This window comes from Alexandromys fortis, unplaced genomic scaffold, assembly GCF_014885135.2.
Source record: "Alexandromys fortis isolate MF-2015 unplaced genomic scaffold, M_Fortis_MF-2015_v1.1 scaffold_92, whole genome shotgun sequence".
Lineage (NCBI taxonomy): Eukaryota > Metazoa > Chordata > Mammalia > Rodentia > Cricetidae > Alexandromys > Alexandromys fortis.
The window spans coordinates 3,195,599-3,208,036 of record NW_026067972.1 but is presented as its reverse complement, the minus strand read 5'-3'; the positions used below and the strand labels follow the sequence as shown (position 1 = coordinate 3,208,036).

Sequence of the window (12,438 nt, the reverse complement as noted above, 5' to 3'; positions counted from 1 at the left end):
CACACAGAATCAATGCTGGGTTGCATTAGTGATAGAGCAGCTCAAAGCGGAGCTGCAGAGCAGGAGAGCCTGGTCAGCACCCCTTAGCTCTGGGGAAGGCTGGTGCAAGCATGGCAACCTGGGCCCCATAAGCCTGCATCGCTAAGGCTCTCAGTCAAGGATAGCCCACACCGGACAGCCCCAAGGCAAGCCAGAGGGCTTTTTCTCTGGCTGTAGATCAGCACAGTCCTCCTTCCTTTGTGCTGCTACATTCACAGATTCCACCACCAAGGCAGTTCACCAGGCAGCAGGCCCCTGGTGTTTGCATCTGTACCTAGAATATACAAACTGTCTTCTCTTACAGTGACTTGTAACCATACCGTGTAACAATGTTTACACAGCATTTGCATTGCATTAGTTACTGGACACAGTGTGGAGATGATTTAAGGTGTATGTGAGGATGGTGGGGTACCTTGATGAGTACTCCATTTTATACAAAGGTACCAAGCACCTGTGGATTTGGTTGTTTTGGGTGGTGTGTGTGTGTGTGTGTGTGTACCCAGTGCCAAAAGGAAGTGGAGGGACAACTGTATCACCCGAGAAAGTCTAGAAACACTTCATCTGATGTTCAGCTACATCCTCAGAGCTTTGAGCTAAAGTGACCTGAGCTGGATGGCCTGTGTTCATAGTCACCCACTGGACTGAAATCCGTAACCAGGACCAGAAATGGCTGGAATGACTGAGCCACTTCCATCTCACAGAAGGGAACGGTCACATGATCTGTGGGGACAGAAGGCTGAAGGAGCACAAGGAGATGGCAGTGCTGTGTGTCCCTCTGTCCCTCTCTCTGAGAGCAGCCCGCGTCTGTCTGAGGAGGTCTGGGTGTCTGACAGATGGAGTTGGGGAGTAGGCAGGGTCCAGACTGTCCCATTCCTCCAGGGTGGGGACTGCAGCTTGGAAAGCGGCTCTGACAGTGGGGATGGGGTGGTGGCACTGAGGGTGAAGGGCGCCATAGGCCTCAGGCTGGAGAGGGAGTGGCCGCTTAGGAGACGATGCCTGCCTGAATTCTGCCCGACCAGCAAGACCACAACAGAAATTTAAAGAACAGCATTGGGATTCCTCTATGGCCAGACGCCCAGTCATGTTTGGTTAATATCATGGTCACCCACAACATGGGGCAAACGCCCTCTACCCGCCTCGAGGCAGAGCTCCTGCCCTCTAGGGCATTCTATGAAAGCCCTGCCATTAAGTTGGGGGCCTAGTCCTGCTTCTTTCCCCTCTTTCAAAGAGGTTCCTGTGAGCCCTAAGTCGCAGTTTTGACTCCCTAACGTCACCCCTGCCTTTTCCTTCAGCCTCTTCTTGGACCCTGTCCATGTGAAGCCTAAATCCTGACCATGTCAAGCCTCTCAGCTCCTAGAGCATCCATTCCCTTCCACTATTATCAGGTGTTCCCTCTACAGGTATGCAGTCCCCACCCATCCTTGTCGTCTGATGACTCCCACTTACCCCCAGGTCCTAACATGGGTGTCACCTCTTACATGAAGCCTTCCCTGAGCACCTTGCTCCCCAGTACACCCTACATGTCCCTAAACAGCTCCTGTCACTGTGAGTTGTAAAGGCTTTGCAAACAGATTCCTGGGGAAGCTGTCACCAGGAGGTGGGAACTGAATTTCTCTTGAATCTCCACCAAGTTGCTCAGTACCTGCACACAGTAGGCGCCTAATGCCTGTTTACACAAGAAAAGCCAAATGAACACAGCCAAATGAAGCGGAAGCTCTCATTACCTTCTTCTTCATCTTTACATTTTTGAAGATGGCATGGACCCTCCAGGTCTTTGCAAACATGGCCCCAAAGGCGGTTGTGTAGCCCACGGTGAGAATCCAGGTCCGGACCTAGAAGCCAGGACAACACTGCAGAGTTAACATCACCCAGGTGACTGACCACCCAGCAATGGAACCTAGGTGCTGGGCACAGACACTCTGCCATGCATGTTTGCGATCTCCTGAGCATCCTGCAGTTGGATTCTGATTCCATAGACGGCTAGTACTATCGGGCACTCATCAGGTCCTGGGCACTAGGTGCAGAGATCAAAAAGGTTCAAATCCTGCCTCCAAATGGTTCCTAGTTCAGAGGGCTCCACCCACTGGCAAGAAGCAGAAATCTCTGCACTGCTGAGGGCTCACTGGGGAGGTGAAGACCCAGGCATCTTCCCTTCTGCTCTCTCCTCCTCTTTCCTCTCCCCTTCCTTTGGGTGGTGCTAGTCTCATGCTTTGGGTGACCTTGGGGAGCAGGACTAAGGTCCTGCCCGACTCTGACATGCTCCCCAAGTCTGAGATGTGCTTTGGTTACCAGTCCCGGCTGATGACTGATGGGAACAGCCAGTCTGAAGGAGCCTACACTCTGGGTTCCTGGAGGTTGAGACCGGATGGCCACCAGGGGGCCTCTAAGATGTCCACTTTCTGCCAGGACTGTAATGACAGCCAGATGCTACCTTCACTGGCTGACTTAGATGCCTCCAACACAGAGGACCTTGGCTTCCCTGTATAGCTTCTAAACCCCCATTCTTGGTGATGCATTGCGCCTGCTTCTGCCTTTCTAGCGATATGGCTCACAGGTGTCCCAGTCCCACTCGAGTGGCTGAGGACACGTCAAGGCCAATCCCTAAGCTAGGGAAGTCAGCAGCAATCTGGCCACTGTTGAGAGATGCATGCGACATATGAGTGGGGACCCAGCACAGGTGGGAACGCAGCCTTCAGTAGGTAGGAAATTAGGTGGGCAATGAGTGACAGGGTTTTTTTCGGGTGGGGGATGGCCACAGCATCACCTACATTGTAATGTGGATATGGAACATCCGTGTTGTAACCCAAGGATGCTAAGGAAAATGGAGAAATGGAGGGAGGAGTAGCTGATCCCTGGGGACTGAGACCCTAGTTCCTCCCATGACTCAGAGCATCACTGTCCTCTGTCTCAGTCACTGGGGCACCCACACAGTGTTCACTCAGCCAGACACTTGAAGGTGCATCTGGTCCTTCAACATGGACCATGAGGTCAGAGGCCATGTGGACGATGCTAACACTACTAGTAACCAGGATGACTTGGGAGCTGTTGAGTGAGGGAATCACTCTATAAATGAGGAAACAGAGGCCCACTCTTACACAGTTCCTCACCGGCCCACCGGAGCCCCAGAACTCCAATTCAGCGCCTTGAGCCAGAGTGGCCTTGTCTCCCTGATAGTCTTTTTCTCCTATCTAGACAGTCTGCTTAACTCAAGTCAGCTTTGTCTACACTCGGGAGCTGGCCCACCAGCCAGGACAAGCTCTGCCGGGCTCTCTGGAACACTTGGATTGCACTGTCCTCACAGACTCAAGTGCTGAATGCTGGTGCTATCTGGGGAGGTCGTGGAAGCCTTACGAGGTAGGCTCTTGGAGGAAGTGGGTCACTAGTGACTGGCCTTTGAAGGTTGGACCTGGTCCCTGGCTCTCTCTGTCTCTGCTTCCTGCCCTCCATGGGGGCGAGCTGCTCTGTTGGGCCACACGTTCCTTAACTACGGTGGGCAGAAGTGGAACTGTCAGCCCAAAGACATTCCTATCCCTCGAGCTGATTTCCAGCTCCTTCATCACAGAGATGAAAGTCTGACGCATCAGGACCTTTTATCTCAATTGTCAACTTGAGGAGGAATCAGAATCACCATGGAAACAAACCCCTGGGTGTGTCTGGGATGAAGTTTTCTGATTAGGTTTGTACCCTCAGACTGTGAGGCGGCGTAAACTCTTCTTTCCTTAAGCTGTTTTTGTCAGGTGATTGAGACGGCACAGAGAAAAAGAGCTCTCAGCCTCCACACGCTTGAAAGTGACCGTCCACCCCGGGACCACGCTAGAAAGTAACTCTTAGGAACTGGAGAGATGGCTCAGTGGGGGAGAGCACTGACCGCTCCTCCGGAGGACCCGTGTTCAATTCCCAGCACCCACAGGACAGCTCACAACTGACTGCAACTCCTCTTCCAGGATATCTGACACCTTCACACCAATGCACATAAAATAAAGTTAAATAAATTACTAAAAAAAGGAAAGTAACTCTTAATTGTAAACATACACAGAACAATGTCATTTTTAATACTTTATTGGTTTTAATTGAGTTATACATTTTTCTCCACACCTTTTCCATCCTCCCCTCAATTTTTTTTTTGTTTTTTTTTCGAGACAGGGTTTCTCTGTGGTTTTGGAGCCTGTCCTGGAACTAGCCCTTGTAGACCAGGCTGGTCTCGAACTCACAGAGATCCTCCTGCCTCTGCCTCCCAAGTGCTGGGATTAAAGGCGTGCGCCACCACCGCCCGGCTCAATTTTTTTTTTTTAAAATAAAGTATGGAAAAGATGAAACAATGTCATTCTGTTGTTCTGTGGCTGACAAAAACCTTATTTGGAGGCCACGTGCCACTGCCCTGGGCCTGGCTTACTCAGGCTCCTTTTGACCCATGCTCTCTTTGAAGCTGTCATTACCGGGCCACTCGTCTCTTCTGAGAGAGCCGATTTCATTAAGATTCAATAACATAAATTAAGTGAGTTAAAACTCGATGAGAGAAATTTAATCTGGTATCTGGAAGCTGCAATGTGTTACAGTGAATTGGAAGCAGAGAAGGCCAAGGGCGCCCGGGGAGAGCGCCCCACAGACACTTTTTCACTCGCTGGAGATGCTGGCCCTGGCTGGCGTCTGCCAACTTGGACTTGGGGACCCATTCACTCTGTGATGTAGGGTCTCACTATGCCTAAGCAATCTGTGCAAAAAGTGTGATTTGTGCTTTATTCAGAATTCCAGGCAGCTGTGTTCTTTCTGCCTAGAATGTGGGTGGATTGCAGGCCTGGTACTTATGTGGCTGGGCCTTGGATTGCCCTGGGAGCTCTCCTGTTTGTCCTAGGTCCCTGGAGAAGGTTCTGGATGCTCACCAGGTCTTCCCAGGATGTGCTCTCAGGGGCCTATGCCTTGGCTAGTTTTGGTAATTGATGAGAACCGTGACTATGACTGGATGTTCAGGCGTGAGAATCCCGGTGAATCCCTGGGCTGGGGCTGTGACTACTGAATATAATAATGGCCTGACCAACAGCTTGAGCAGTTCTGTGTCCTTGGGTGGGCTTCTGTGTGTCACAGACAAGCAGCTCTTCCATCCCATCTGCAGCAAATTCTCGATAAGGGCAAGCCAGCAGCAGAGAACAGAGCAGCGAGAAGGACAGCAGAATGATCCCAGCAGGGTGGCCTCCGCAGGGTGGCTCACCCCTGAGGGACTCTGCTGGAGAGGACGTCCATTTCTTTTCTCTTCCTTATCTATGAGATGGAAGCCGCTCAGGATCGGGCTTCCTCTGCCCATCCAAGGCTGTCCCTGGATGTCATCTTGACTCCTAGCCTCTTCCTCGGGGCTCTAAAGCGCTACAGGAGGCCTCGGTGACAAGGAGGTGTCCCATGAAACCCTCAGTTTCACAGCCAGGCTTCACACTCTTCTCTGAGCTGCTGCTTCCTCAGACACAGGGAGTCTTGCCACCACACACTTGTCACCCAAGTTAGAGCCCCGAGAAAGACGCCAATCCCTTCCCGCCCTCCCTCTCCTGTTCATCTCCAGGCGCCACTCACAGATTGATGGTGATCAGCTCCCCCAAAGGGAAACCCCACAGGACGAAAAAACAAGCAAACCCCTTTCAGCAAAAATATCTCACTAATTTTATAAGACTTGAATTTACTAGGAGGCAAAGTGGGGGTTTCTTGGGTAACCTCTACCTTATATAAGAGAAAAATCCAGGATTTCTTGAAGGACCCAAAGAAGGCTCCTCTGCCCCACCTTTGCCCAGCTGCTGCCCATGCTGAGCACACAGCTCCCTGTAAACAAGGGGGGTAGTAAGATCACCCGCAGGACTCAACCCTGCGCACCGGGACAGGGCTGCTCTGCTCCTGGAGACTTGAGGGAGGGGGCGCAAGCCAGCGTCTCCCATTCTCCAGCCCCTGTGCTTCCACGGCTGGTGTTCAGAGGATGACATTTCTGGGTTTCCAGGATCCCCAGATGGATCCCTGGTCCCCAAGGGATCTACCGCAGTACAGCCCCAGGGACCTATGAGCTACAGCTCCTTTAGGTGTGCGCTGGGGAAGCAGCCTCAACGCCCCGTGGCTTGCCGTGTGGAGTCCTGCAGATATCCACCAGAATCTGTTCATGATGGGCATGTGTCTGTATGCACATGTATGCTTTAAGTGAGGCAGTGAATCAGGCTTCTCCTGTCCCAGTGAGGGAGCTGCACTGCTGAGTCTGGCTCCTTGAGAGTTCACTGAGCAGCCCCTGGCTGGATGGGCTTTTAACTAGAGACAGCGACTGGGGATTCCCGGAGAGGGCATCCACAGAGGTCCCTGCTGCGTCACTCTTACTGTCCTGTGGCCTGTCCCCCGGGCCCTCCACACTGCAGGTGGCAGAGGCTCACTGCAGCTTGGCTTACCTCCATTCCAGTTCTAACAGAGCAAGGCCACAGCGGGTCAGAGTTGCCATGGAAACACCTGCACCAAAACTCCCAGCACCCACCCCAGGTTCCCAGCTCTTCATCCGTTCACTCTGCTTTTTAGAAGGGACCACGGTTATCCTAACTGTCTATCACTCATTCATAAGTGATTCGCCCTGCCATTCATTCCTTCACAAGCATCCGCTGGGACCTAGAGCTTTAACACATGCTCTCATTTAACCCTTACAAGCCTCACCGGGTGGTGGTGGCGCACGCCTTTAATACCAGCACTCGGGAGGCAGAGGTAGGCGGATCTCTGTGAGTTCGAGGCCAGCCTGGTCTATGAGAGCTAGTTCCAGGACAGGCTCCAAAGCTACAGAGAAACCGTGTCTCAAAAAACCAAACCAAACCAAAACTCGAACCAACCAAGCAAACAAAAAACCCCAAAGCCTAGTATAGCCCCACTTTCACAGAGGAGTGAATGAACTAAAAAGGTTCAGAGATGTTAGTAATCGAGGCAAAGTCACACAGCTAGGAAGTCATGTGGTGGAGTTTTGGACACAGACATTTGCCAATGGCCTTTCTAGAATACTCTGGGGACACACTAGAAATGAATGCACACACGAAAACCGCTCAAATACACATCATAAAGGGTAGATTTTATTTTCTTTTGCTATCTCATTTTTTTTTAAAGATCCAAATGGGCAAACATTTATCTGGGATGCTCGTTTGGCAGACAGAACTTAGCTGTCCTGCTGTCCTGTTCTTCCTGGTAAAATGCAGTCGACAGCTTAGTGACAAGCGACCCTGAAAGTCTGATGCCTGACTCTGGTCCCTGGAACTCACAAGGTAGGAGAGAGTGGATCCCACAATGTCCTCTGACCTCCACATGTGTGTCTGGGCACATGTGCCCCCCTGCAATGAATAAATGTACTAGATTAAAAAAGAACATTCAATGTGCGTGTTTTTTGTTTGTTTGCTTTTTTTTTTTGTTTTTTGAGAAGAAGACACACAGCATGCATCCTTTTAGTCTCCTGGTGTTTGGACCCTTACCCTTGTCAAGTACTGCAGGGCGGGGTCTGGGCTTGCTCTCAGGACAGGTGGGGGGTTAGTTCTGTTTTGTCTGGTGACCTGCCTCCAGATTGGAGGGAGGGGCTGCACCAGGGTAGGGCAATGTTGATGGTGTTGAATTCCGACATGGAGTGGGCTTGTGTGTGTGTGCTACACAGAGCTGCTGGCTTGCTTCCATCCTCAGCCATGCTGCGGAGGCTGGGAGCGTGGCAGGTCCTATGGGGCTCGTTGTCCACCAGGCCTCTGGGTCTTCTCTGCGGCTCTCTCTCTCTTTCTCTGGATTGTTCTATCACTTCCCATGCCCTGGCTGCAGTTCCTACCTACACTTCACAGGACGGCAATTGTCATTTCTGCCTTCTGGCTGGCTCCCCTTCCAGCTGCTGGGGCTGGGGTTCCTGAGCCAGGTGGGGCTTGTCATCTTGGAGACTGTGGTTTCCTTCCCCCAACACCAGGGCCTTGCCCACACCCAGCATCCGTCTCCCAGCGACTCTGCCCACAGGGGCCGTGTTGCTATGGTGACTCTACTTCTGACAGTGTCCAGGGAGACAGCACCATGGAGCTGGAGCTACTTGCAGGCCTTGCTGAAGCTGGCACTGAAGGCTGGGAAGATTCCAGAAAGGATGGAAGATGGGGGATGGGAGCTGCGTGTGGCTGCTTCCCCAGCAGTAGCATCTCTGTGTGCGCACACATGCATGCTCACACTGTCCCTGCATGGATGCTAATGGCCTGTCTGAGCAGAGGCCTGACCCTGGGGTTGTCACAGCTTCTTGCTGAGGTACTATCACAGTTGTCTATATAAAGATCTGAAGGGTGGAAAAGGACCACGTGTGGGGAGGCAGAACAGGGTGACCCTGGAAAGATGTTCAGGATGGAGACTGACTTCAGGGACCACCTCATCCATCTGATGACTTTGAGGATGTCACTGGTCTGGAGGCCAGGTTGTCACCAGCATGGTAGAAATGGAGATATTCTAAAGAGACACTTATGTCCTTTAACCTCTCTGTCAGACTATTGAAACACCGGATCCCAAGAAGTGGAAATTTCCCCAGGAGTCTCAAGTTGGGAGAAATAAAAGGCCTCAGCCAGAGAGCTTGCCTCCTGGAAAGAGATCTAACACAGTCCTGAGAACTTATCAGATTGTGTCTCAGGGTGAGACTGCAGCTGATGTTGGCAATGAGAAGGGTCAGTGATGGGAGGGACCACACCTTGACTGCTCAGAGGGTAGTACCCCGGTCCTCTATCTAGCCTTTTCCGAAAAGATTTACTTTTGTTTTATGTGTACGTATGCGTGCCTTGCACGTATGCATGTGAACCGTATGTGTGCAGGTGCCCACGGAGGCCGGAAAAGGACACTGGATCTTCTGGAACTGGAGAACGGGTGGTTGTGAGCCACCAGTGCGGGATTGTGGATCAAACCGGGGTGCTCTGCAAGAGTGGCCAGGGCTCTTAGCAGCTGCACCGTTGTCCCCGGATCTCTGTGTCCCTTTTTCCAATGTGGCCACATAAACTAAGTCTACTTTTCCTGCTTTTTACTATTAACTTGACTGTTTTAACTGATTCTTAAGGACAGGTGGCTGGACTTGACTTCCTGGGGTATTCTCTGCTACCCCAAGTTTGATAACAAAAGTGACACACTGTGTTACCTGCCTTTCCTCCCACTCTTCTCTCTCATTCATCCCACATTTGTCCCTGACCGACGAGAGAGAGCTGTCATGCTCATTTTACAGATGACAAAAGTGAGGTGAAATTTCAGGCCCTGATTTTCCTTTCTGCATCCTGTTTCCTGCTCCTTGCTTGCTCAGGGTGGCGGGAGGGCACTGGGAGCGGCCAGCAGGTCTCAAGATAGAATAGAGCCCAACTCTTGACATCAGTGGGTTGAGGAAGGAGGCTTCTTGCAATAGAACAAGCGCCACCCCCCCCCCCCCCCGCACTCCCGGATGGTATTTGGGCTCTGCTGTCAAGAGTAGCTCCTCTTCTTGAGCAACAGAAGGAATTATTCTGGAAGTGATCCTGGTCATGCATTTGGGCTGAACCGGTTCAATCCGGAGGAGGCTGTTTCTCCCACAGTCACACGTGGGCTCGCTCTGTGCAGTTCCCACTGCTGATAAAGGAATTCTGGGCAAGAGAACTGTCATTTCCCCAGCCCGGAGCTCAGGCTCAGGTCGATTTGTAAAGCACGTCATGATTTATTCATGCCGCCTCCCTGGGCTTCCCAGGACGACCTTCCTCTCACACAAATGAGCGTGACTCCCAGAATAGAATGTCAGGCTTCATTAAGGAAAAAGTCCTAGTGTGGGGATGGCCCTTTCCTTGCTCCCTAGCTCCCTAGCCTGTCATTAGCACTTGAAGAATTCAGGTCAAATCCCAGGAAACCCCAGCTGGGAAGTGCCTTCAGGGGTGGGGGTACAGGGTGACATGTATGGAGGGCCCACCTCTGGGAAGGAACACTCCTGGACGCCAGCTCTTAGAGTTTCTCAGCATCCAGGACTCAGCTCCCCCACTAGAGGCAATGCCAAGGGTCCAGCAGAATCTCAGAAGGGACTGGGGCAGCTGTAGAACCAGTTCAGCAGTAGACTCAACAGTGACGGATTGGGTCAGTGTACAGCCTAGAGGTTTCCAGGAGGATCCTAGAACTAGTTTCGTATTGTTATTATGGTTCCTGGACTTGGGGAGGGCAGGGCTCTAAGCCCTTTGGAGCAAAAGTTTAGGGCATTTTTGCTCTTTCCCAAGTACTTAGTGAGGTGCCGCAGGGTGGTGCCCCTGGCACCTGGCTAGGTTCCTACCATCTGATGAGCTCAGCACAGGCCAAGATAGTGTTCAAGAAGGGCAGGACATTGCTGACTTGGGAACAGCAGGGGCGGGGCACTGTTACCTGGGGCTTAAGGCTTTTCTGGTGCTGCCCCAACAGCAGGGGACATGTGTGATCCTAAAAAGTTTGACATACAGTGTGTGTGTGTTTGTGTGTGTATGTGTGTGCATGTTTATGCACATGTTTTGGGATGCTCTCTAGTGCATCCTTCACTCCCTATTTCTATCCTATTCACGGCTGGTGGGTGACCTGAAGCTTCAGAGCAGCAGGTAGGACCTGGAAGAGGTGGCTTTGTAGAGGGCCACCTTACTCTCACACCATGCGGAAGCAACCACGGGTAGGACTGCCCATCCATCATCCGTTTATACTGATGCGCTGACCCCCTCCTGCTGCCTCCAGTTATTTGAGGGACACAGCAGGACCAGTGACTACCCTGGATGGCTGCAAAGAACCCAAGGCCTCACCCAGTTCTTTTGTGTTTGCTTGTTTTGTTTTGTAAGACCTCACATGAAAAAACCCCCAGCATGGTGGCACATGTCTGGGATCCCAACACTGGGGAGGGGATGACAGAAGGGTCCCTGAGACTTGCTGGTTAACCAGTCTAGTTTAGTTGGCAAGCCTCAAGTTCTAGTGAGACACTCTGTCTGAAAGTCTAAAGGGATGGCTCTGGGGAACAACAACCAAGTCTGCTCTCTGGCCTCTGTACACACTAACAAACACCTCACCTGCCGACCCCCACTCATACGTACAATTTCACCTGCACACACACATATGTACATATTTATACCTATCCATTCACACGTACATACCCATCTACACACACATTTGCACACACTCATGTATACACTCCTTACCTCTCACATACACACATGTACACACATATGCATCAGTGTACACACACATTCACATATCTTCCTTCACCTTACACACACACACACACACACACTTTTAGGAAGGATAATTTTGGGGAAAAATACTTCCAAACAGATCCCTGGGTTGAGCAGTAATGAAGAGATTGTTTCGAAACATCACCAACAGAGGGAATAAGACAGCAGCTTTTCTCGGACTCCAGGTCACCACACCAAAGCCAGCAGGCTGAGGATGTGTCCTCTCCCTGCTCCTGTGGCTCTGGGTGCTGATGCTTTTAAACCTGGTGAGAGGCTCTTCTGCCCCTTTCTGTGTTGGCCGCTACCTGGCATTGGCCTGTCACATGGTCATCTCAGTGGGACAGCCACTGTATATGCTCACTGCAGTTAGATATCGCCTTTCTGGCCTGGCTGCAGACCCGTTGACCCGTCCCTGTGTTCCCACACAGCTTCGTCTGAGGTCACCGAGAGCTCTTTATGTCACGTCGGACTGGCACATACCAAAGGGCTTACCGTGCAGAGTGTTTCGAAGGTCTTTTCTGAGACTAAGGATCCATCGAGGCCGAAGAGGAAGATGGACGCATAGGATAGCATTCCGCCCAGGATGATGAGGTTGTTCATGTAGGGACTCGACATCTTGATCAGCCTGGTGGGTAAGAGACACTGGGTCACACAGCATCTTCCAAGTGCCCTGGGCGAGCGCTGCTGCTAAGTCTTCAGATGAGGGAAATGGGGCCCTAAGCTATTCTGCTTCCAGGCTGACACCTCGCTGCTTCTGGAGAGGACATCCAGAGCTGCGCATTTTCCCAGCTTCTTCCTCAAGTCTTCCTACACTGGCTACAACAGCTCCGTCTATCTGAACTTTATAGGATTTGGGGCCAGGATTGGGAATAGTGTTAGATCTAATGATCATAGTGAGAGGGTGGTGCTCATACCACACTCTCCTGCCTGAGGGGGATGTTGCAGAGCCCTGCAGTGAGTATCCAGGCTTCCTCAGGTACTGCTCATCAGGTCTTGAGCCTCCCTTGGAGCACCCAGAAAGCTCCCATTGTTCGATATGCAAAGGGGGACAGGGTAGCAACACCTCAGTCACAACCCTTACCCCAGGAGTTGGCAGCTGGGCCTCCTGCCATCGTCTGTCCTCATCTTCACTGACTACAGGTGAAAGGCATTACCAGGGCCCAGCAAACCAGCGCTGAGTTAAGCCCCAAGAGGGCTAGGCTTTCTACCCAACCCAGAGGCCCTT

General features: G+C 51.8%; 1 protein-coding gene across 1 annotated transcript in view; it reads right to left on the bottom strand.

Annotated features, from left to right (window-relative positions):
* Positions 1 to 12,438, bottom strand: part of Gabbr2 (gamma-aminobutyric acid type B receptor subunit 2) — a 341,698-nt gene that overhangs the window by 56,358 nt on the left and 272,902 nt on the right. Inside the window, exons 11-12 of the mRNA XM_050155902.1 lie at positions 11,706 to 11,838; positions 1,764 to 1,871 (exon numbers count right to left, since the gene is read on the bottom strand). Of these exons, the coding sequence (XP_050011859.1) occupies positions 1,764 to 1,871; positions 11,706 to 11,838 (241 nt within the window). The remainder of the gene's footprint in view (positions 1 to 1,763; positions 1,872 to 11,705; positions 11,839 to 12,438) is intronic.